The following is a 22,447-nucleotide window of genomic DNA, read 5'->3' on the forward strand; positions in this document are numbered from 1 at the left end:
AATATTATGCCTGGACTTATTATTTATACATGTACATTACATGTACATGTACATGTTTATGTACAGTTTTACATAAACAAATGTTTATGTGTTACATAAACATTTGGTAACAGGCAGAATATTGTTAAAATTTTGGAGTTTAGAACTAAAATTTGAACAATTTCTACAATATTCCATCTGTTATTATTAACACAACTACAAATCACAGTGGATCCATAAATGAACAAAACATTTATTAACAGGCAGAATATTGTTAAAATTGCACATTTCAGGTTGTTCATCTTTGTTTTTAATTTACGTATTAATTTGCATTTTATTGTGAAAGAATAGTTTTGTAAATGCAAATATTTTCACTGTGTAATCTTATTTTTTTCACTTCAATTTTTTCTACATAATTTTTCACAAAGAAAAGTTGTCGTCATTATTTATGGGTTATTGTGTTGTTCTTTTTACTGGAGATCACATTGGTCTGTCTGTGGAACCTGAACCAAAAGGATCTGGACAACCTGGACTGTTCAGGTTCAGTTTTGCACTTTCATCCCGCGGGCTGGAATGGAACCTTTGGCGGGCCAGATTTGGCCCCCAGGCCGCACGTTTGACACCTGTGGTCTAGAACATAACACTGATTAACTTTTGTCTCCTTCAGTCACAGTTAAATTATTCATTTTTATTTACATTAAACATTAAACAAATTTTTGTTAACAAAGTAAAAAAAAAAAAAAAAAAAATCTAAATGTATTTTATTGTTATAGTTAATAGACACTATACATAGATACAAGACCCAACTGATAATTAATAGATAATTGCACATTTTATATTTTTATTTGGAAACATATTTTCTCAGGGAACAGTCTGGCTGAGTTTATGTGTATTATTCAAGCAAAATTTTAAGTTTCAATTATTCATTACGAAAAACAAAAAGAATGGTTATAATATTAATGTTTAGTTCGATAAACGTTATGATTGAAACATTCTGTTGTAGTTTGGGGCTGGGTTTTTCTTCCTCTAAAACGAATGAATTATGAATTCTCCGTTCCAGTTTTGCTTAATCCCGTGACATTTTCCACTGGAGGAAAAGCGGTTATGAAAAGCAGATATGAGTTCATGTTTGGACTTTTCAGACACACACAGTGTCACAGACAAACTTACTGAAACCGGTCTTCTCTGGATTCTCGTAACATGATGAAGACAAACAGTCCCACTTCAGTGTTGAGAGAGAACGACACAACTTTGTCCAGCATGACGACAAAACCCTGCGCAGCAGAGAAATAAGTGTTGACTGAGTGGGATTATTAGTTCAGATTCAGTCCATAAACACAAGCTGTAAACTGTAGCCATTTAAAAGGTTAAACAGATTATACAGGGTGGGGAAGCAAAATTTACAATATTTTGAGGCAGGGATTGAAAGACAGTGTATGACTGATTAGTTTATTGAAAGTCATGAGAATTTATTTGCCACAAGAAAATGTACATAATAGAAAATGTTTTTATTCTATGTGTCCTCCTTCTTTCTCAATAACTGCCTTCACACACTTCCTGAAACTTGCGCAAGTGTTCCTCAAATATTGGGGTGACAACTTCTCCCATTCTTCTTTAATAGTATCTTCCAGACTTTCTCGTAATAGTTTTGCTCATAGTCATTCTCTTCTTTCCATTATAAACAGTCTTTATGGACACTCCAACTATTTTTGAAATCTCCTTTGGTGTGACGAGTGCATTCAGCAAATCACACACTCTTTGATGTTTGGTTTCCTGATTACTCATATGGGCAAAAGTTTCTGAAAAGGTATGGATAATAGTGTTAGGTATGATTATGACATCAATATATGTTTGGTTTCAAAACAATTGACGTAGTGCCTGCTGAGAAAAAACAACTAAATGTTCATTGTAAATTTTGCTTCCCCACACAACAGCCCTGAAACTGCATCACTTTAACCCTTTGTATACCTGACACTTAAAATGTAAAGGTCAGAAGGTCAAGGTCAAGTTTATTCATATAACACATTTACAATAACGCAAAGCACCCAAAGATATAGGATATAAGTAAAAATAAAACATAAAAACATATATAGAAGATATACTAAAATGGATAAATAGTATCTAAAAACACAACCAGAAGATAAAACAAATAAAAGTCACACACTTGTATTAAATGAAAGGCTCTCTGTTTCATTGTACATTTAATCTTTCTGGGGTAAAATTATGAACCTTGTTTTTAAAATCACTGGCAAGGAAATTCCTCTAAGTCCTAAAATGTGTTTATTGAATATTTATCCAAAGGACCTTATTCTGCCTCTGCTTTTGTAGTAGTAGTAGTAGTTTTATTTTGAGTACATAGAATCATCAATCAGATAACAAAGAATCATACAACATGGTAAAAAAAAAAATAAAAAATTCTGCGCTCAAAAAGGAGTGGGAAGAAGTATAACTCATTGACTCCCACCCTCTTTTTACAAACTAATAATCAAATTAGATCCACTTCCTTTTCTTTGCTAACACACATTTTCCTCTGTATATTTTTATAATAACACAAAACATCCATACAAACCATTCATATACACTTTTTTAGTCACCTCACACACTATCAGATTGGCATAATCAACTGATTTTAATATAGACTATAATATTTATATGCACTTTTTTATGTGTGTGTGTGTGTGTGTGTGTGTGTGATAAGTAAGGCAGATAAGTGAAGCTTTGGAAAGAAGTTTGACGTCCGGCTTTTCTTGGGAAACCTGTAATCTAAGACTCACTGTAAAACTGTAAAACATCCATAATATGTCAGAATATGTCAGTTATGTTCGTTGCTATGTTTACATGGTATTATACATTAAAGTAGTGTGTTGATGCACAGGGAACCACCGGTGCTAGATGTAGTTTTAATGCTGGGGAGAGCTGACTTTTGGGAAAATATGTTCGTCTATATTTTAAAAGTAGTGACATAAAAATAGTTTGGTAAATCATTCTTTAACCTCCAAAGACCCAGGAAATGTCAGCATAGTACAAGCTTTTTTTTGTTTTTTTATTAAATAAGTACCTATATTGGAAACATCATGATGCAACAGTTTTTTCATATGCAGTTTTTAAAATTTTTATGGAATGTCCTTTGTGGTGGACAGTTGTGTTTTGTTTTTTTTTTGTATAAAGTTGTGAAACTCTTGTCAACAAATGTGAACAGAAAACCCATAGCTGAGTCTGAGGAGGTTAAAATTTAAACAATAATTAATTTATTATTACTGATATCTAGGGACTGAAGTTAGTAAAAGTGTTGTTCCTGTTTTTAACTTCATTTCCCATCATGCAGCTTGGCACTACGATAGAAAGACCCTACTGTATTCCAAAAGTACTAATATCTCCCAAAATATTGGTCCTATCAACTTGCCGTTTTGCTAGTCTGTTCCTTAACCAAAAATAAACAAGTATGACAAACTGCAGCAGACAACTCTTTACGGATTTTATGTGAAGCCCAAGATACACACACAAACACACACACAAACACACACACAGAGTCCACTTCATTTTTAAGATAGATAGATAGATAGATAGATAGATAGCTCAAGGCTAACTTGAATGAGAAATTCCATATACATGCTAACGATTAGCATTTACACATTAAAAAGATTTACAATGTCCCTTTAACAGAGACATTTTTAGTATTATTTCCTATAACAACTGAACGTAAAAATACTCACAGGTAAATGTTTTCCATATAAACTGACTGTATTTAGTTCCTTCTTAGGTCTGAACTGACTACGGAAACACCGAAAGTACAAAATATACATTACTGCATCTTATTCTGACCACCAGAGGGCTCCCTTTGCTTACGTTTATCAACAGAACATCACAGATCTTACAATTTCCAAAAATGTTTCATTCTTGATGAATATTGGGTTTTTTTGGAAGCTAGAGGTCATGTAAATCTGATACCTCCAGTACTACTTCACCAGGGTTGACTATCTTACCTTGGAAAAGATAAGTTATGCAACAAAGAACAGACTTAACAAGTTTCAGGAAATATGGACCATTTTCTACAATTTTCTTGAGAATCATTGTTTTTTTTTTTACTTTTTTTTTTATTTTTTTTTTTTTTATTTCTTGAGAATAATAATATACCTGTAGATGGTTGGACAGACAACACAAATAGATTTTTTTTTCTTATTTATTTGATTGTGTGTGTGGTTTTTTTTTTTTCCCTGTAATTTTATTAGTTGTTTCTTTTTTGGGGTGTATTTTGTATTTTTATGTACATATACAGTCATGGAAAAAAATTATCATACCATCAAAAGTCATCAAAAACAATGGTTATGCAATCAAGTACTAACTCCTGTGTGTATCATGTGACTAAAACACACAGGCATTCCATGTTTTCTTTTCTAAAAGCACTGTTTTTATCAGTACAATGCCATATTGATGTAAGAACTGAAGTGATTTTGGTTATTATCAAGAAAACATGGAACACTTTTAGATATCATCCCTGAAATTAAACTATTATGAGCTATTTTTGTTGTTATCGTTATATTTATCCAAACAAATGTACCTTTAGTTGTACCAGGCATTAAAATGAACAAGAAACTGAAGAAAACAAGGGTGGTCTAATAATTTTTTCCGCAACTGTATACTCTCTATGTGCCTTGTATTTATTGAGATTTTCTTTTATTAACCAAGAGAAGAAGTTACAAAGAAATAACATGTTAAAAAAAAAAAACAAAAAAAAAAAAGTGTTGACTTAGTGGTTTCTGCCGATTCGCCTGATGTTGATCCTGAGTGTATCAGTAGTGCGTCATTTACCCTGGGATCGCACGCCGCCACGATGAAGATGACAACAAACCCCAGCAGTGACACGAATCCTTTAGCCACGCTACGACAGAGGCAAGAGAGGAAGAAGAGCATGAAATCAACTTAATAAGTCAAAGTAAACATTAGCAAAAGTGTTTCCGATACATTATGTCGCGCGCCGAGCCTCTTCCTCTTCATTTCTGCGACTGAACAAATGAGCGAGCAGATAGAAAATATAGAGCAGATTAAAGAGGAAAGCAGGAAGGCGAGAAGAAGAGAAGCAGCGGCAAACAGCCTGTGAAATAGTCTGACTGGCTTTAGGGGAAATGTGATGGAGGAGCAGTGGAAAGCCTTCTGCCTGAAGGACGTTTCCTCAATAGTCTAATATACTTTTTATGTTTGCTTTAAACTAAAATTATTCCAAGACAGTGACATTTTTCATATAAGTAATAACTCTGGCTGGAACAATGATTATTGGTGCTTAAATAAAAAATGACTCGGGATGTGTTGAGTAGATTTTTTTACTTCTGACTAGTGAGAAATGAATGTTTGAAGCTCCGACTTTTCACTTAGTGAGGCAATATTTGGGGAAAATATCAAACGGAGAAACTTCAGGACCAAAGTGGAGGATAGATAAAGTAACAATGGGTGTTGCTGTTTCTGGAACCATGATTTAGTGTGGAAAAGCTAAGTGTGTTTCTGCATTTGTTACTAAGCAACCAGCCCAATATCAAACTGCCATGTACATCCAGTTAAGCAGCAAAATAGGAACATGTAAACAGCACAAGGAGTTGTCACTGTCCTATTCCCTATGCCCTAATTTCAGGAAAAAAAGGATGAGTTTCATTTATAAAAAAGAAGCTGACACTCACCTCAGAGCTGAGCAGACATGTTTGTTGGGCAGATGTTTTTCCCAGGCTTTAGACAGGAAGTCCAGTCTGCCGCTCCACACCGAACTCACCAGACCATCAACTGAAAGCAACACATCCACTCACAACTTCACTGTTTTCAGTCATGGACTCAAGATTGTGAAATTATGCTGCGTTCCAGGCAGTTTTTTGACTTCAAACCGCAACTCATGACTTTGTAACGTTCCAGATAAGTCACGCCAAACTGCCTGAGCGCAAGGAATTCTGGTAGCTATATGTAAACAAACCAGCATGGTGGACTGTTGTTCATTTACAATCATTTCTATCCCAGAGGTGCTTGTTCCTTGATTATTTGAGGGAAATAGAGGCGTAAAAACGGTGCATACCTTTTATGCTGTTACACTTTTTATGTTACGTTATTACGTATTGTGATCGCTTTGCTTTGTGTGTTTGTTTGTTTGCGTGTTTGTTTGTTTGTTAGCAAGATAACTCAAAAAGTTATGGACGGATTTTCATGAAAATTTTCAGGAAATGTTGATACTGGCACAAGGAATAAATGATTAAATTTTGGTGGCGATCAGGGAGGGGACGACTGATCTGCCTTGGCAGAGGTCTACACTCTCCATGTGCTTTTCTTGTTACTTTATCTATCCTCCACTTTGGTCCTAAACGTTCTCCTTTATTGATATTTTCCCCAAACATTGAGTTACTAAGTGAAAAGTCAGAGCTCCAAACACTCATTTCTCACTGGTCAGAAGTAAAAAATCCACCCAACACATCCCGAATAATTTTTACCTCCGCCAAGGACAGCGGATGTTATGTTTTCATCAGCGTTTGTTTGCTTGTCTGTCTGTCTTCTGTTAGCAAAATAACTCAAAAAGTTATGGACGGATTTTGATGAAATTTTCAGGAAATGTTGACACAAGCACAAGGAACACATGATTACATTTTGGTGGTGATTGCGGGGGGGGGACTGATCTGCCTTGGTGGAGATCTGCTCTCTCCGAGTGCTTTTCTAGTTCATATATTTGAATACGTATTTGGTATTAATTTATTCTTGTCCTAACACTAGAACAGTTGCTTATTATGCAGAACATTTGCAGATAAATTACGTTATAGCATTAAATACCTTGTATTAATAAATCATTTGGCATAAACACCGCATCCATGGAGGCTGCCATTGTTGTTTCACAGGCTATGTGACGTCAGAGCTCAGAACTGGGAGTACATCGATCTAGTACGAGTTCACGGGTGGGAAGTCACAGGTTTGACTGCCATTCCAGTGCATTTTCACCGGTAGAAGGTTGGAAAAACATGAGTTACTGGTTGCCTGGAACGCAGCGTTAGCTTCTGCACTACTGGTTACTGCTGTATTAACCCCAACGCTTCTTTGCTGATTAAGAATGATGACGTTGAACTTACTCGTGTGCTTCATGGCCGATCCCATCACCAGGAAGGACACAGTGACACTGATGGCTATGAAGACCTGGATGAGCCGGGCCACCCACGAATACACGCTGTAACGCTCGGTAATGATCTACGAGGAACAGTGGGGGGCGCAAAACAAGGACAGAGACGGGGGGATACACACCGATCAGCCATGACATAATGACCACAGAAGGGTGAAGGAGTAATACTGATTATGCATGGAATGCCTAAAAACACTGTTTTTGTCAGTACAATGCCATAGATACTGATGTAAGAACTGAAGGAATTTTGGTTATTATCATGAAAACCATGGAAAATGGCTAGATATCAGCTCTGAAATTAAAGTATTATGAGTTATTTTTGTTATTATCATTATATTTGTCCAAACAAATGTACCTTTAGTTGTACCAGGCATTAGAATGAACAAAAAATTGAAGAAAACGGGGTGGTCTAATAATTTTTTCCACGACTATAGATTGCCAGTGACCCAAAATTGATGTCATCACATTTTGGGAACAGTAGGTCAAAGTTAAATTTTTTTTAAATGAATTTTTAAAATCTTTTTTTTTTCCCCATTTACTTATAATGGGCAAAATTTCACATCTGTAACAGCAAAACTACTGGTTGAATTTATACCAAATTGGGTTTATAGATTGCCAGTGACCCAGAATAGATGTGATGACATTTTGGGAAAAGTAGGTCAAAGTTCTTTTTTTTAATTAATTTTTTAAATCTTTTTTTCTCCATTTACTTATAATGGGTGAAATTTGTAATATCTATAAAAACATCAATTTAGTTTCAATTTACTTCAAACTTGGCACATATATAGAGGTAGTTGATATGCTGACATCATCACATGCATAGACATGATGACATCAGCTGGATCGATGCCAAAACAAGCTAGAATATGTGCAAGGGGCGGGGTTTGTTGTGCCTGGTACCACATGTTTTAGCTCGTTACTGGTTCAGTAAATTCATTAAGATAAGATAAATGAACGTACAGTAAAGTCAAAGAATAAACTGCAAGATACCAGCTATTATGAAGACAGTAACAGAAAAAAAACCAATAAAATTTCAGATTATTTCAAATTAAAAACATTTAGAAAAAAACTAAATTTTCATCTAATTCTTTAACTTTTGCTATTTTATGATGCTTTCAGAACCCACATTAAAACTGCTTACAGCTTTGGCCTATAAGCTTAGCAGTATGTCAGAAATAACACGGGTCTGTTTAGAAAACTGAAAAAAAACAAAAAAAAACCACCTGAAAACTACAACCTCTTCTCTGCTGTTGTTTTCCAAACAAACAGAGGATTTCTCACAAAAAGGAAATAAAATTCCATCCACCATTAGATTTGTGTTAACACTGTGAGTAATGTCTGTGTTGTGCCAAAAGCATCAGAAATGTAATTTTACAGCATCTGGTTTCATGTAAATATCTGCAAAAACTGAAACCTCTGCTTTCTAATCTGAACCACGATCTTTAAATATTCACTGGACATAAAAATAAAACAGTAAAATGAGGCTCGTAGAGGCTTCATTATCTCCACTGACCGTTTGGTATTTTAGGTATCAGACTCTTAAGTGCAAATTGAAAAAAAGATGACCCACAAGAACATTTTACAACTGTCTGAATGTGAATATCTTTTACAGAAGCATAAAAGGAGTGTGCAGTCGTACCTTAGTCAGTGGAATGGTTGCGATCTCTCCTGCCTTCTCCGATCTTGGAATGAGGAGAGGGTGGAGACAAAGAAACAGAAGATGTCGGTTAGTTTATCTGCTTCCTCGAGTGGCTTTAGAAATATACAAACTGAGGTACAGTTGAGTAGTGTGAGCTGGATTGGGTTCTTTACATCATGACCTGCCCTCGGAGGAAATCCACTATTGTTGCTCGTTTTTGGTCTCTTAAAATCTGAGGATATCAGGTCAATCCACACAACAAAACAGAACATATGACCCACACATGGTCTCAAATGGCTTCAGTTTGTGTAAAAGAAGAGCACACGCTTATTTATTTTACAGAAATTCTGTACACTATATTGCCAAAAGTATTGGAACACCACTCCAAATCACTGAACACAGATGGTCTGGTTCCTTCCATGGCCATAGGTGTATTAAAGTCAAACACCCAGGCATACAGACTGATTCTACAAACGTTTGTGAAAACATGGGTCAACTCTCCGGAGCTCAGGGAATTTAAGCGTGGTAATGTGATAGAATTCTACCGGTGCAATAAGGCCATTCATGAAATTTCCTGGTTCCATGGTCGACTGTTAGTGGTATTATAACAAAGTGGAAGCAATTTGGAACAACGGCAACTCAACTACTAAAAGGTCAGTCACGTAAAATCACAGAACGGGGTCACAGCATGATGTCGTCAACTTTCCACACAGTCAGTAGCTACAGCGCTCCGAACTCCATGTGGCTTTCAGATTAGGTCAAGAACAGTGCATAGAGCTTCATGGAGTGGGTTTTCATGGTCGAGGAGCTGCATCCAAGCTCTACATCAGTGTTTTTCAACCTTGGGGTCGGGACCCCATGTGGGGTCGCCTGAAATTTCTAGTAATTGATAAAAATTTTTTAAAAAGTACAAAAAAATATATATATATGGTGAGTTGACAGAGACAATGCCAATCCATAAAAGACATGACAAACTGTGAAGCTGAAACTGAAGCACTGTGGTACTGTTTATCTTTCAAATGTTCATTGTGGTCAGTTTCAGATGCTGCAGCTCTTTCATAATTCATAGTTTGAGTTCTTGTTTGTTCAGTATTAATTGTCAGCCTTGTAAATCCCAGCTGGACTGACTGTACATATCCTGACCAAGGAAAATAAAATTCTCACTTTGTGCAGTAATCTACACCTGGCCTTTCTGCCTCTGTCCACAGTAATATACATTACATAGACTAAATGCCACCTAAAATTAACCTTTATTTGCAACATAGTATAGCAAACTATTACATGATCAAAAACAAATTAATTTTAACAAAAAAAAAAGTCTCTGTTTGGGTTTGCCAGAAATGTGTGATGTTAAAATGGGGTCATGAGCCAAAAAAAGGTTGGGAACCACTGCCCTACATCAGCAAGTGCAGTGCAGACTGTCAGATACAGTGGTGTAAAGCACATGCCCACTGGACTCTAAAACAGTGGAGGATGTTCCCTGGAGTGACCAATCATGCATCTCTGTCTGGCAATCCCATGGACCAGTCTGGGTTTGGTGGTTCCAGGAGAACAGAACTTGCCTGACTGCACAGTACCAAGTGTAAAGTTTGGTGAATGGGGGATTATGGTGTGGGGTTGTTGATCGGGGGTTGGGTTTGGCCTCATATGCCGCGTTTCCACTACGTGGTATCGGCTCGACTTGACTCAACTCGACTCGGCCTTTTTGCGTTTCCATTACGAAAAAGGACCTGGAATCTGGTACCCGGTACTAGTTTTTTGGTATCACCTCCGTTGAGGTTCCAAGACTGGGGACTAGATACTAAAACATGCTGTGTAAACACTGCAGACCACTGATTGGTCAGAGAGTTGTCTCTGTGACCCATCGTTTTACAAAAAACAGATGCGGAAATGGACAGTAAATATAGCGGTAGGTTAATCCACATGATAACAGCCTGCAAAACTACACCATGGTTTATTGAGAAGGTTCAGATGTAAAAATTCAGCATGAGCTTGACGAGACAACATGCAACGAGTGAGTTTATCAGCATTTTTGAGCAGACGACATGGAAGTAATGCACCGTATCGCTATGACGTCCAGGTACTATAAAGTGGGTAGTATCCAGTAATGGAAACGGTTTCCAGGAACAGGACCTGGTACCCAAGTCAAGTCGAGCCGAGTTGAGCTGGTTCCATGTAGTGGAAATGCGGCATTATTGGCCACCATAGTCACTTGAAGTAGCCGAGCCACACAGGTAGTCAGAGCTAACAGCAGCAGCCATGAGCCGTGGACAGATGTGGAGGAATGAGGAGACTGAATGTCTCATTGACATTTGGTCAGATTCCCATATTATGAAACTAGCTCCGAATGAGCTGTTCTTGACAGTTAACATTATTTTCGTAAATTTGTATCTGTAAAAATAGAATACATATTCTGAAAACGATAACTCCATATTTATTTTCATCAACACCGGCCATCTCTGACTGACCCCGCCCCCAACTTTTTTGTCCAATGCCAGCACAGCTCGTCACATGTGCTTCTGTTTACAAATTTTGGTCCACCAACAAAAAGGTGCAATGAGAATGCGATCCGACCCAAATAAAAAAAAAAAAAAGAGTCTGCATTCAATCCGAATCAAATAAGCGAACCAAAGGACTTTCCAGATGTGAATACACCCTGAGCGTACTCGCATAATTTGACTAAGAAACTTTTTTCCATACATTATTAAAACTTTCACACAGTCTGGAAAACCATGTTTCAAAATTCCATGCTTTTTAAGACTTTCAAGACCTGCACAAGCACCCTTCCTTGCGGAAAGCCTTCCCAGAGGAGCTGAAGCTGCAGCTGCAAAGGGTGGGCCAACCCCATATTAAACCCTACAGATTAAGAATGGGATGGCATTAAAATTTATGTGTGCAAATGTGGTCCCAATACTTCAATATAGAAGTTCCATTATGTTTAATCTTGCGAGCCAGACTAACAGGAATGTGTAAACTGATTTATCAATGAGAGTAGGTGCTACGAGAATCACACTGAACCTATTGTGAGGTATTGATCCACGATGCATTTGATGGATCTGAATGAGTAACAGCCCGGTATCATGCCACCGTCCTCCTCCACTCCCACATTTCCTTATTTGATCCTTCTTCCTCCTATTCCACTGCAGATTTTTCTCCATCATGCTGAGTCACAGCGAGGGTACAAGAGGAAACTAAACTAATTACACAAACAAGTCGGACCACAGTGGTGTTCTGTGCATCATTCTTAAATCACCAGAGCTAATTTGGCTTATAAATATAGGCTGTTTGTTACTGAATGGCCTTGAGCAAATGTTCCAGAGAAAGGAAGACGGGTAGAAAATGACAGCAAAATCCACGTTTTGATGAGAACAGATGTAGCTGGTGTGATGAAATATCTGTAGATGCACCAGAAATGCATCAAAATGGCATCGTATTGAAAATCCTAACTCGCTCGGTTGATTTAGAAACATGAAGGAGTGACACAGATCGAGGTTTTCAGAGGTCCAGCTGTGTGGGATTCTCCCAGAACAGCTGTGGTGATGAGTTCACAGGGCTTATCACACATTTCTCTGTCAGCACATTTAGCTCTTGTATTCTCCTCTGAGCCTGCTGTGGTTACAAAAAAACAAGTTCCTGAGCTCAAGGCCATGTTGAAATCATTACTTTCATAATATATCATAGAATATTTTTTTAACCTTATTTTAGTTAACAAAATGGTAAAAGTAATTTAAAAAAACTCATGCTAACCCTTTCAGAGTCTCTTCAGGTTCTGTGTAAGTGTTGTTGTGATTCTCTATTACACAGGTGTCCCTGAATTGAGTGGGCCGAACTAATTCCTTACCGTGGCTTTTACTGTGAAATTACAACAGGAGCAAAATGTAGGGAACTTTCTGTCCACATTCTAAAGCTGATACTGATGTTGTATGACCTGAGGTGTCAAGTTACAAAGTACAAATACTTTGTTACTTTACTTAAGTAGAAATGTTGGTTATCTAAATTTTAATGATAATAATAATAATAATAATAATAATAATAATAATAATAATAATAATGGATTGGATTTATATAGCACTTTTCTAGACACCCAAAGCGCTTTACATTATTGACCCATTATTCATTCGCTCTCACATTCACACTCTGGTGGTGGTACTTTACTGGAGTAATTATTATTCAGCCGACTTTTTACTTCTCCTACTTACATTTTCACGCAATTATCTGTACTTTCTACCCCTTACATTTTAAAAATAGCCTCATTACCCCTATTTTATTTCGGCTTGTTTTCATTCCAGCTTGTCATCGTTCAAAAAAAAAACAAAAAACTATCCAGATAAATGGCGCCATCCGGATAGAGTGAATTTGATTGTGGTTGGATGAGAAGTATAAACATATACCATTCCGACACCCTATTGCAGGGGTGTCAAACTCAGATCTTCGAGGGCCGGTATCTTGCATGTTTTAGATGTGTCCCTCTTCCAACACACCTGATTCAAATGATCTGCAGAAGACTGATAATGACCGTCAGATGTGCTGGAAGAGGGAAACATCTAAAATATGCAAGATACCGGCCCTCGAGGATCTGAGTTTGACACCCCTGCCCTATTGGTTTGTATGCGATCCATCACACCTGACTTTTTGCTCCATTCCAATACTTATATTCAACTATATCTTCTGCTCCATGAAACACGTTAATGCTCATATATGGTTCTTTAATATATTTGCATTGGACTAAAATGCGTTCATTTTCAATGGGCATATATAAGGCTGAATCAGGTAGACTAGTGCATCCCAAATGTTTCAACATTATCATTTTAATACAACATTATAGTCATTCTGGCCTTAAGAAAACTGTTTTTTGTGGTGCCCGTCGCCTAAGCTTTTGTCCTAATGGCATTTTTCCTCCTTACATTTACTTTTATACTTTAAGTAGTTTTGAAACCAGTACTTTTACACTTTTACTTGAGTAAAAAGCTTGAGTTGATACTTCAACTTCTACAGAAGTATTTTAAACCATAGTATTTATACTCCAATGTCATCAGAATAACAAATGTGAATACTTTTGACACCTCTGTGTCATTAATGATAAAACTCTTGAAACTTGATGTTTGTGCCACTTTAATATAATACAAGTACATATGGTAATGTGTGATGCTTTGTGCGACAGTAATCAATCTATTCGTAGCACTTTTAGTAATAAAAAGATGATAAAATGCAGACAAGCTTTTAATAAGGGGACTGAGGTCAGAGCTTCATTGTGAAACTCATATTTAAAGTTAAGTGCTGAGTACAGGTAACGTAAGGCCATTGATTCATTCATTTTCCACAATTACTTCATCCTGTGGAAGATCGCAAGAGGGCTGACGTCCACCCCAGCAACCACTGAGTGAACTGATAAGATCAAATCTGAAACATTTAAGTAGAATTGTCATAGACAGATGTGTATGCATGCACCAGACTCAGCTCATCTTCTCTAATATAATTCTGCAAAGAGTGTCTTCAGCTCCTCAGATCCACTTTAATTCTTGGAATTTTAAGTCTGAAGATTTGGCTGATACCTTGGATAGAATCACTTCCATGTGAGTCAGTGTTTTGGTCGTGTTTGAGGTTTTACATCAAATCAGTGACACTAATAGCAAATGAATCGTGTAATTTAGTGTCCTCAAAGCAGTTTTAATCCATTCTGAATCCATTTTGTCAAAGACTAAGTGGAAAAACAATGATTAAATATATGGGTGATTCCAAGATGAGACCTTCAAAATGATCTCAACAAGCCAAACACTAACATTAAACTTCGGAGGAACTGGAGAAGCATCGCACCATTCGATAGATGTGTTATTACATGTACAACAACAGAGGTCTATTGAAACTTTATTTAGTACTGTTCTTGGAAATATTCTTGATTTATTGACAGCAGCGACACGGTGGTGCAGAGGATAGCACTCGCAGAAAGAAGGTCCTGGGTTCGATTCCAACCCCAGTCAATGGGGGTGGGACCTTTCTGTGTGGAGTTTGCATGTTCTCCCCGTGTCTGTGTGGGTTCTCTCTTGGTACTCCGGCTTCCTCCCACCATCCAAAGACATGCACTGGGTATAGGTTAATCAGTTAATCTAAATTAGGTGTGAATGTGAGAGTGACAGGGACATGTCCAGGGTGTACCCCGCCTTTGCCCATAAGTAGCTCCAGCAACTTTAGTGAGGATAAAGCGGGTTCAGATAATGAATGCTGATTTATGTATTTATTATAATTTAAATAATACAGACCTGTTAATAATAATATACACTTTATTTTTTGTTGATTTATCAATGGGCACTATATAAGACTACGTTTCCCATGATCCCTTGCGTCTCTCATAATTTTTGCAAACAAGATGGTCATTGATGCTAGTAATTGGTAAATGTGTTACAATAAGAAGCAATAATTTATGTTGTTTGTTGTGTTTTATACACCCATCTTGAAAATGAGATGAAGAACTGTAATTTTCCCACTTTGACGACCTGTTCTTTTTTTATTATGACCGTGAGTGGATTTGGTACAAGGTCAAAGAGTAAACTTTCTTCAGAGGTGACTTTTTAAATAGCTGTAACCCATGAGTAAATAGCTCAAACATATCGTAGGCTGTGTTCAGATAGCAGGTGGCTGTCCCGGGGCAAAGTGTTGACTCCATGTTTGACCTCTGAGAAGTGCTTTTTGTTGAACATCTCCTTAGACTGCACCTGGTGCATCTGTTGTCATCTGAACGCCCTCGATGAAAGCCAACGCGGCTCGTCGTCATCCATCCTGATGAAGAGCTGTCACGAGGCTGCAGCGAAGCTCTCTGCTCTCTTTTAACAGTTTGACTTGCTTCAGTTTACGACAGAGTGACTCACTAACTGTTATTCATGTCTTCCTTAAAACATTTATAGATGAGAGGATGAGATGGAGTATGAAGGTTAAATGGCAAAGCAGCAGAGAATAAAAAATAGGAAAGAATAGAAAGATGAACTAATATTTTGCGGTAGCTCATGATGAACTGTCTACTTATACACTTTATGTCCTTTGCACTCATTGTGTATACTTGTCCATAGCACTTACACCTGCATATACTGCATTGTATCCATTGTACATAGTGTAAATATTATTAATACTGTATATTCTGTGCTTCCTATATTTGCTGCTATTGGACTTCCAGCTAGATGCTGAATTGCATTTTGTTGCCATGTACTTATGCATGTGTCATGACAATAAATTGAATCTGAATCTGAAATAGTGTTCAAAAACCAGCTCTATGACTGTATTTATAGCTTTTTTGATTTGTCTTTATTTTTTATTTTGCTCTTTTTTGCTCATGTGCTTTGTTTGTACTCCACTATTGCTGCTGTCAATTTGGAATTTTCCCTTATCTTTACCTCCGCCAAGGAGGTTATGTTTTTGCCGGCGTTGGTTTGTCTGTCTGTCTGTCCGTGTGTAAGATAACTCAAAAATTTATGGACGGATGTGGGAGAAAATTTCAGGAAATGTTGATACTGGCACAAGGAACAAATGATTAAATTTTTGGTGGTGATTGGGAGGGGGGCACTGATCTGCCTTGGTGGAGGTCTGCGCCCTCTGAGTGCTTTTCTAATTTCTTATCTTATCTTATCTTATCTTATCTTATCTTATCTTATCTTAACTTATCGTATTTTATCTCATCTTATCTTATTAACCCATTATTGGATGCAAAGTATTTACGTTTACCTTTACAACCACTTATGTGTATTTACTGGATGAGAAATACATGTGAGCCAAAGTTTTTCAGATAACCCTCAGGTTTTATGGGACTGTTTTCACACAATACTCATGTTTTTCAGTCCAACATGGCTATAAACACGATCATTTTTATTTGTAGTAATGTGCTCAGTGCTCATTTTAGGAGAGTCTGTACTGGATGAGAGGGATTATGGAGTTTAGCCAAACGTATCATATTTGATACATGAGTTTTGAAGCCGTCTACATGATCAGTGTGATATTTTTGTTTCTTGAAAAACCTGATGTATCCAATTAGATACATGCAATACATAGATAATCCACCAGGGGGGAGGAATTCTCTTTCCAGTGACACTACAGGATCGTGATTAAGGAGGAAGGAGGAAGAACTTTGCCAATTTTGAAAAGGAATTACCAATTTCTTAGACATGTTTGTGTTATATTATGTTTTTGTTTGTTCAAGAATAATAATATTTGAGCATTGAGACCAGATGTATCAAATATGATACAAAATTGAAACTCATACATGGAAATTGATATTTGAAAAAAAAAACATTTTTTTTGGGTTGAAGGACCACTAAAGGCTCCAGTTTAAAAGAACTGAAATTTTCTGTCAATGATTTAATGGTTCAGGCTTTACAGGGTTAAATGACAAAACAGCAGAAAAAAAAACAGGAAAGAAGAGAGGCAAACTCATTATGACTGGACACACGTTTACCTTTCCAACCACTTGGAACGTGTGGGAATTTTTAGCTAGTGTGATGTTTGCCAGTTTTTATCTTTAAGACTGGTCACCGGCTGAGAAATACATGTGAACAACACTCAAGTTTGATTGTTTTTCAGAAGGTGCATTAGGTCACAATGGGTTAATATGTCCAACATGGCTATAGTTTTGATACATTTTATTCTACGTCAGGTGGTGCTTGTTGTTGGAGTCTATCTAAATATTGGAATACGAAGAATTTCTTGCACCAGAAGTCTCTAAATTGATCTTTTCTTGCTTTGCTTTACTATTCAAATACAACAAAATGAGTCAAATACAATGAAGCATTTTTTTTATGTTTTATGTGAAATATTTCCTCTCTCCTGGCTCAGAAGACGGCTCTGCTCTTGTGGTGAAAGATAATCACTGCTCAACTGCAACTGCAATGGCTTATATGGAATTGAATCTCTAAAATACGGAGAAAGAAATCAGTTTAAACCTTCCTATTTAAATGTTGACCCTAAGCTACTTCACATTAACTATTTTGACTACAGTTTGCTCCACAGAGTAAAATCAATACTGTCAAAGGAAGAATAAGATGCACTGAAGCCCCAAGTAGTAACATTCAGGCCCTTGAACATCAGGCTTTGAAGGGCTGGTAGAGGTCTTCAGGCCTGGAATCTCATCCACAACAAAATATGTGGGCAAAATGTTGAGTGTTTTCAAGCTTTTCTAGGTCCTTAAAAATAGCTTCTGACAACAGGTCGCTAAGTGCTTTTGCTGGAGATGCTCTGGTCCAGAAATTGCACAGAAGAGTACTCAAATCAACTGTTCTGTGGCAGCTTTTTAAAATGTAAAACCTCCATTCACTGATTGTTATTTGTCTCCATTGTATTTACAGCAAAGAATAGAGAAGAAAAATGACCAAACTGTGATGATTTTCAGACATGAGCATCACGTTTATATAATTTTAGTGACACATGGAGTAAAGGGGTATAATTTTGACAAGAGCACAATATATATATATATATATTGTTTGAGCATCGTCATCGCAATATACGTGTGCACAATAGTCACTTCGCAGATTCTGCAAGGTAGGAGGCAATTGAATTTTGAATTTCAACATAGGTACCTGACACACACTGTGCGCAGTCATCCACCAATCACAATCATTCTTAATCAGTTTGCCGAAGCAGACCACGCCCCTGCACGTAGAGTGAGTCGCTGGTAACAACATTGAAAAACTAGAAAAGCACTCGGAGAGCGCAGACCTCTGCCAAGGCAGAGCAGTGTGCCCCCCCCCCCCCATTCACCACCAAAATTTAATAATTTGTTCCTTGTGCTAGTATCAACATTTCCTGAAATTTTCATCCAAATCCATCCATAACTTTTTGAGTTATCTTGCACACGGACGGACAGACAGACAGACAGACAAACCAACGCCGGCAAAAACATAACCTCCTTGGCGGAGGTAATGAGCAACGAACAAGAGAAAATCACCAAAAACGAAGACTTGGTACCAAAAAGAAGAGCAACATCGGTTATCTGGAATTATTTCAGCTACAAGAAGGAGGATGTTGAAACACGTGTTCTATGTCGACACAAGAGGAAACACAACTAATTTGTTTGACCATTTACATTGGTGCCACACAGCTCTTATATCCTCCTGAGTATTTTTTCATATCGCAATATATATCGCACAGTTAAAAAAAAAAAAATCACAATGTTGTTTTTTTCCAATATCGTGCAGCCCTAATTTTGACTAAGCTGCAGAAAAAGCAATGGGTCAAATTAACATGGAGACTACCATCCTTCATAATATGGAGCCAATCTGGTGTTGATCAAATTCTGCCTCAATTTTGAGTTGGAGCTGATGAACCTGTTAAAAGTCATTTATGCTCTACACCAGGGGTGTCAAACTCATTTGAGTTCAGGGGCCACTTTCCCCCCTATATGATCTCAAGTGGGCCGGACCATTAAAATAATAACAGTGGAAAAGGAAAATTACATTATGATAATACTGACATCTACAATGTTTCCTTAAAAATTAATAACATGAACTTGAAACTTGAACTTGAAATGTCTTAAGAAAAACAACAGCAGTTTTAACAGAAACAATATTCTGCCTCAGTTTATCAGTTTTTCATTTACACACGTGCATTACAACTTATATTACAATTACAAATACACAAAACATTAAGTAACAGGCAGAATATTGGTAAAATTGCATTTACTTCTCTTAAGACATTTCAGGTTGTTCATATTTGTTCAGGTTATGCCTGTTTTTTTGTACAAAGATAGTTTGTTAATATACACATTTTCATGTAGTTTTACTTTTTTACACTAAAAGAAAGATAAAATCTGCAACTGTCATTATTTATAGGTTATTATGATACTACTTTACTGGTCTGGCCCAGTTGAGATCTAATTGGTCTGTCTGTAGAACTTGAAATCAGTGTAATTTTTGCATTTTATAAATTCATCCTGCGGGCCAGATAGGACCCTTTGGCAGGCCAGATTTGGCCCCCAGGCCGCATGTTTGACACCTGTGCTCTACACACACACAAACAGCATCTATTCTTCCATTTGTCCACTCTGTTGGAATGAGAGTTTCACAATAAATCCACTAGAGGGAGCCACTCTGAATGAACAAACTGGTCAAATGACAAGAGTAGAGAAAGAAAGTCAATAAGAACAAACATGGCGACGACAGAGGACATATTAAGGGTTAGTTGTTCACACAGTCGCTATTTGAAAAGTTCAGCCATTTCTGGAAATGATTTGCTTCCAATCTCAACACTGCCCCCTGCAGTTCCCGGTGATACTGTTCCATATTCCATATTTGGTCTGTATCTGTCTGACAGAGATACGGACAAAACGAACATAGATTATGGACCGACGGCTCCATGCATATCTGTATATCCTCCTGAGACCCACTAATGCATTTTTGTCCTCTGTAGTGGACAAGAGATTCACAGCTTTACTTTAAAATAAATAATTAAAAATATCCACTGAAAAGGACATTATATTAAAAAAAAAAAATGTATCTGTAAAAACTGTTGCATCATGCTGTTTCCAATTAAAGCAATTATTTAATGTAAAATGGCCACAATGTTTACTTACTGGGTCTCAGGAGGATATCTACCTAACATAGAGCTTACAGTCGTGGAAAAAATTATTAAACCATCAAAAGTCATCAAAAACAATGGCTATGCAATCCAGTACTAACTCCTGTGTGTATCATGTGACTAAAACAGACGGAAAAGAAAACATGGAATGCCTAAAAGCACTGTTTTTATCAGTACAATGCCATAGATATTGATGTAAGAACTGAAGTAATTCTAGTTATTATCAAGAAAACCAGGGAAAATAGAGAGATATCAGCTCTGAAATTAAACTATTATGAGCTGTTTTTGTTGTTATCATTATATTTGTCCAAACAAATGTACCTTTAGTTGTACCAGGCATTAAAATGAACAAGAAACTGAAGAAAAACAAGGATGGTCTAATAATTTTTCCTGTGACTGACAAAGAATGCAGAAGTACATCACTTGTAAACTTCTTGTTGCCAGTAGGTGGCACTATGTCTATAACATGACCTACAGATGTGTTCTGGCTGGGACAGTTACCAACTATGACAAGTCCTTGGGCAATTTTGAAAACTTCTGAATGAGTTACAGAAATTTCTCATTTCATGGCACTACATTGAAATCTACCATGTTGCCATAACAGCGGCCTTTAAGAAAAAAGGCACACTTTTAGTGACTTTACTAACTATTCAAAGGTGTTTAGAAGAAAACGACCAAATTAACTACATTTATCTTGGGTGAAAGGTTCAATATCTAATATTTGCAAAAGCTTGCGACAGATTAAGAGCTCTAACAGCACTCATCTTATAGAAAATCTTTATTTAACTGTAAATTTAGACCACGTGTTTCAGCTTGTGACTCGTGGTCACCTTGGAAGCAGGTGAAGGTGCTTCTACTTATGGGGCTTTTCCACCTGTATTTTTTGTATGTTAAATTACTGCATTTCAAAGGTAATAGTAGCTAATATTGCCCACCGTTACTGAAAAACTTTGGAGTGAAAACAGATCTGTGTCCTCTGTAGAAATCAGTGCACTGGGCCTGTTATGATGAATGTAGGTGACAGAACCAGACAATAGCTTAGTAATAGAGTTACCCAACATCAACTCCAACACAAAGAAATAGCTGAGGCAATAAGAACATAAGGCAAAGTAATCAGGGTGAACAGTCAAATGTAAAGAAATTAAAAATTATAATTACCCTATAGATGAAAAGCCTTTTCTACATGCTGTTCCAGGTTGCAGGTGCACGATGAATAAAACTAGATTTTCCACATTCAGTGAAAACAGACAGCACCTGCAACCTCATGCATCATTGGCTAGGTTTAGGTTACGGCTGCAAAAGGGTCTGGACATGATACATGTGCGTTCCAAATGTCATACATCTACGTCAAACCTGAAGTAGGGGGCCTCAAATTTGTAGTTTTATAGGGGGTACTAGCAAGACAGTTTAGTCTATCTATGTCCAAGATCCATCTAACATAGAATTCTACACAACTTCTTACATATGAGCAAAGATTCCCGGGTTTTCAAGCATGTTTGGCCTCTAAAAATGCAGAAAAATAAGAAATTCTTCAGATACAACAGAGCTTAATAAAACTACAGCTTGAAAACAAACACATATTGCATATATATTAGCAGAAATCGACCGATTCATCAGTTTGACCTTGAGGAAAATTAATGCACACCTCAAAAGATAAAAACAACAGCCATCTACATTTTTTAAAGTCACTTTGATGTTCATTTCCACATGTATGGTTGCTTTTAGTCTAATGTACAAATCAGATATATTTAGGTATTTATTACTTTGACTAAGTGTTCATTACAAGACTCACCCTGTTTTTAATAAAGTCAAGTCAATTTCACACATGGATAATGTGTTTTCAATGTTGATGTGAGTGGGGAAGGATGATATTAGACAATTGATTTGCCTCCTGCTTATCCCTGTTTTCATTACCCCGCCCCCCCGAAAGGGAGGCAAGGGGTATTGTTTTTGGTTCAGTTTGATTTTTAACACTCTAGCAGTAAAACTATTGTTTCAATTCATACCAAATTGCGTTTATAGATTGCCAGTGACCCAGAATAGATGTCATTATATGTTGGGAACAGTAGGTCAAAGTTTCAATTTTTATGAATTTTTTTAATCTTTTTTTTTTCTTATTTACTTATAATGGGTGAAATTTCACA

General features: G+C 36.8%; 1 protein-coding gene across 2 annotated transcripts in view; it reads right to left on the reverse strand.

Moving 5' to 3' along the window:
- The window catches only part of LOC115417931 (uncharacterized), a 121,029-nt gene that overhangs the window by 17,981 nt on the left and 80,601 nt on the right, over nt 1-22,447 (reverse strand). For both annotated transcript variants that reach the window (XR_003935224.1, XM_030132149.1), the window contains exons 13-17: nt 8,754-8,796; nt 7,068-7,182; nt 5,649-5,748; nt 4,789-4,858; nt 1,150-1,253 (exon numbers count right to left, since the gene is read on the reverse strand). Coding sequence is in view for 1 of the 2 variants with exons in the window: in XM_030132149.1 (XP_029988009.1) it covers nt 1,150-1,253; nt 4,789-4,858; nt 5,649-5,748; nt 7,068-7,182; nt 8,754-8,796 (432 nt within the window). In the remaining variant the exon portion in view is untranslated. The remainder of the gene's footprint in view (nt 1-1,149; nt 1,254-4,788; nt 4,859-5,648; nt 5,749-7,067; nt 7,183-8,753; nt 8,797-22,447) is intronic.

Source organism: Sphaeramia orbicularis, chromosome 4 (genome assembly GCF_902148855.1).
Source record: "Sphaeramia orbicularis chromosome 4, fSphaOr1.1, whole genome shotgun sequence".
Lineage (NCBI taxonomy): Eukaryota > Metazoa > Chordata > Actinopteri > Kurtiformes > Apogonidae > Sphaeramia > Sphaeramia orbicularis.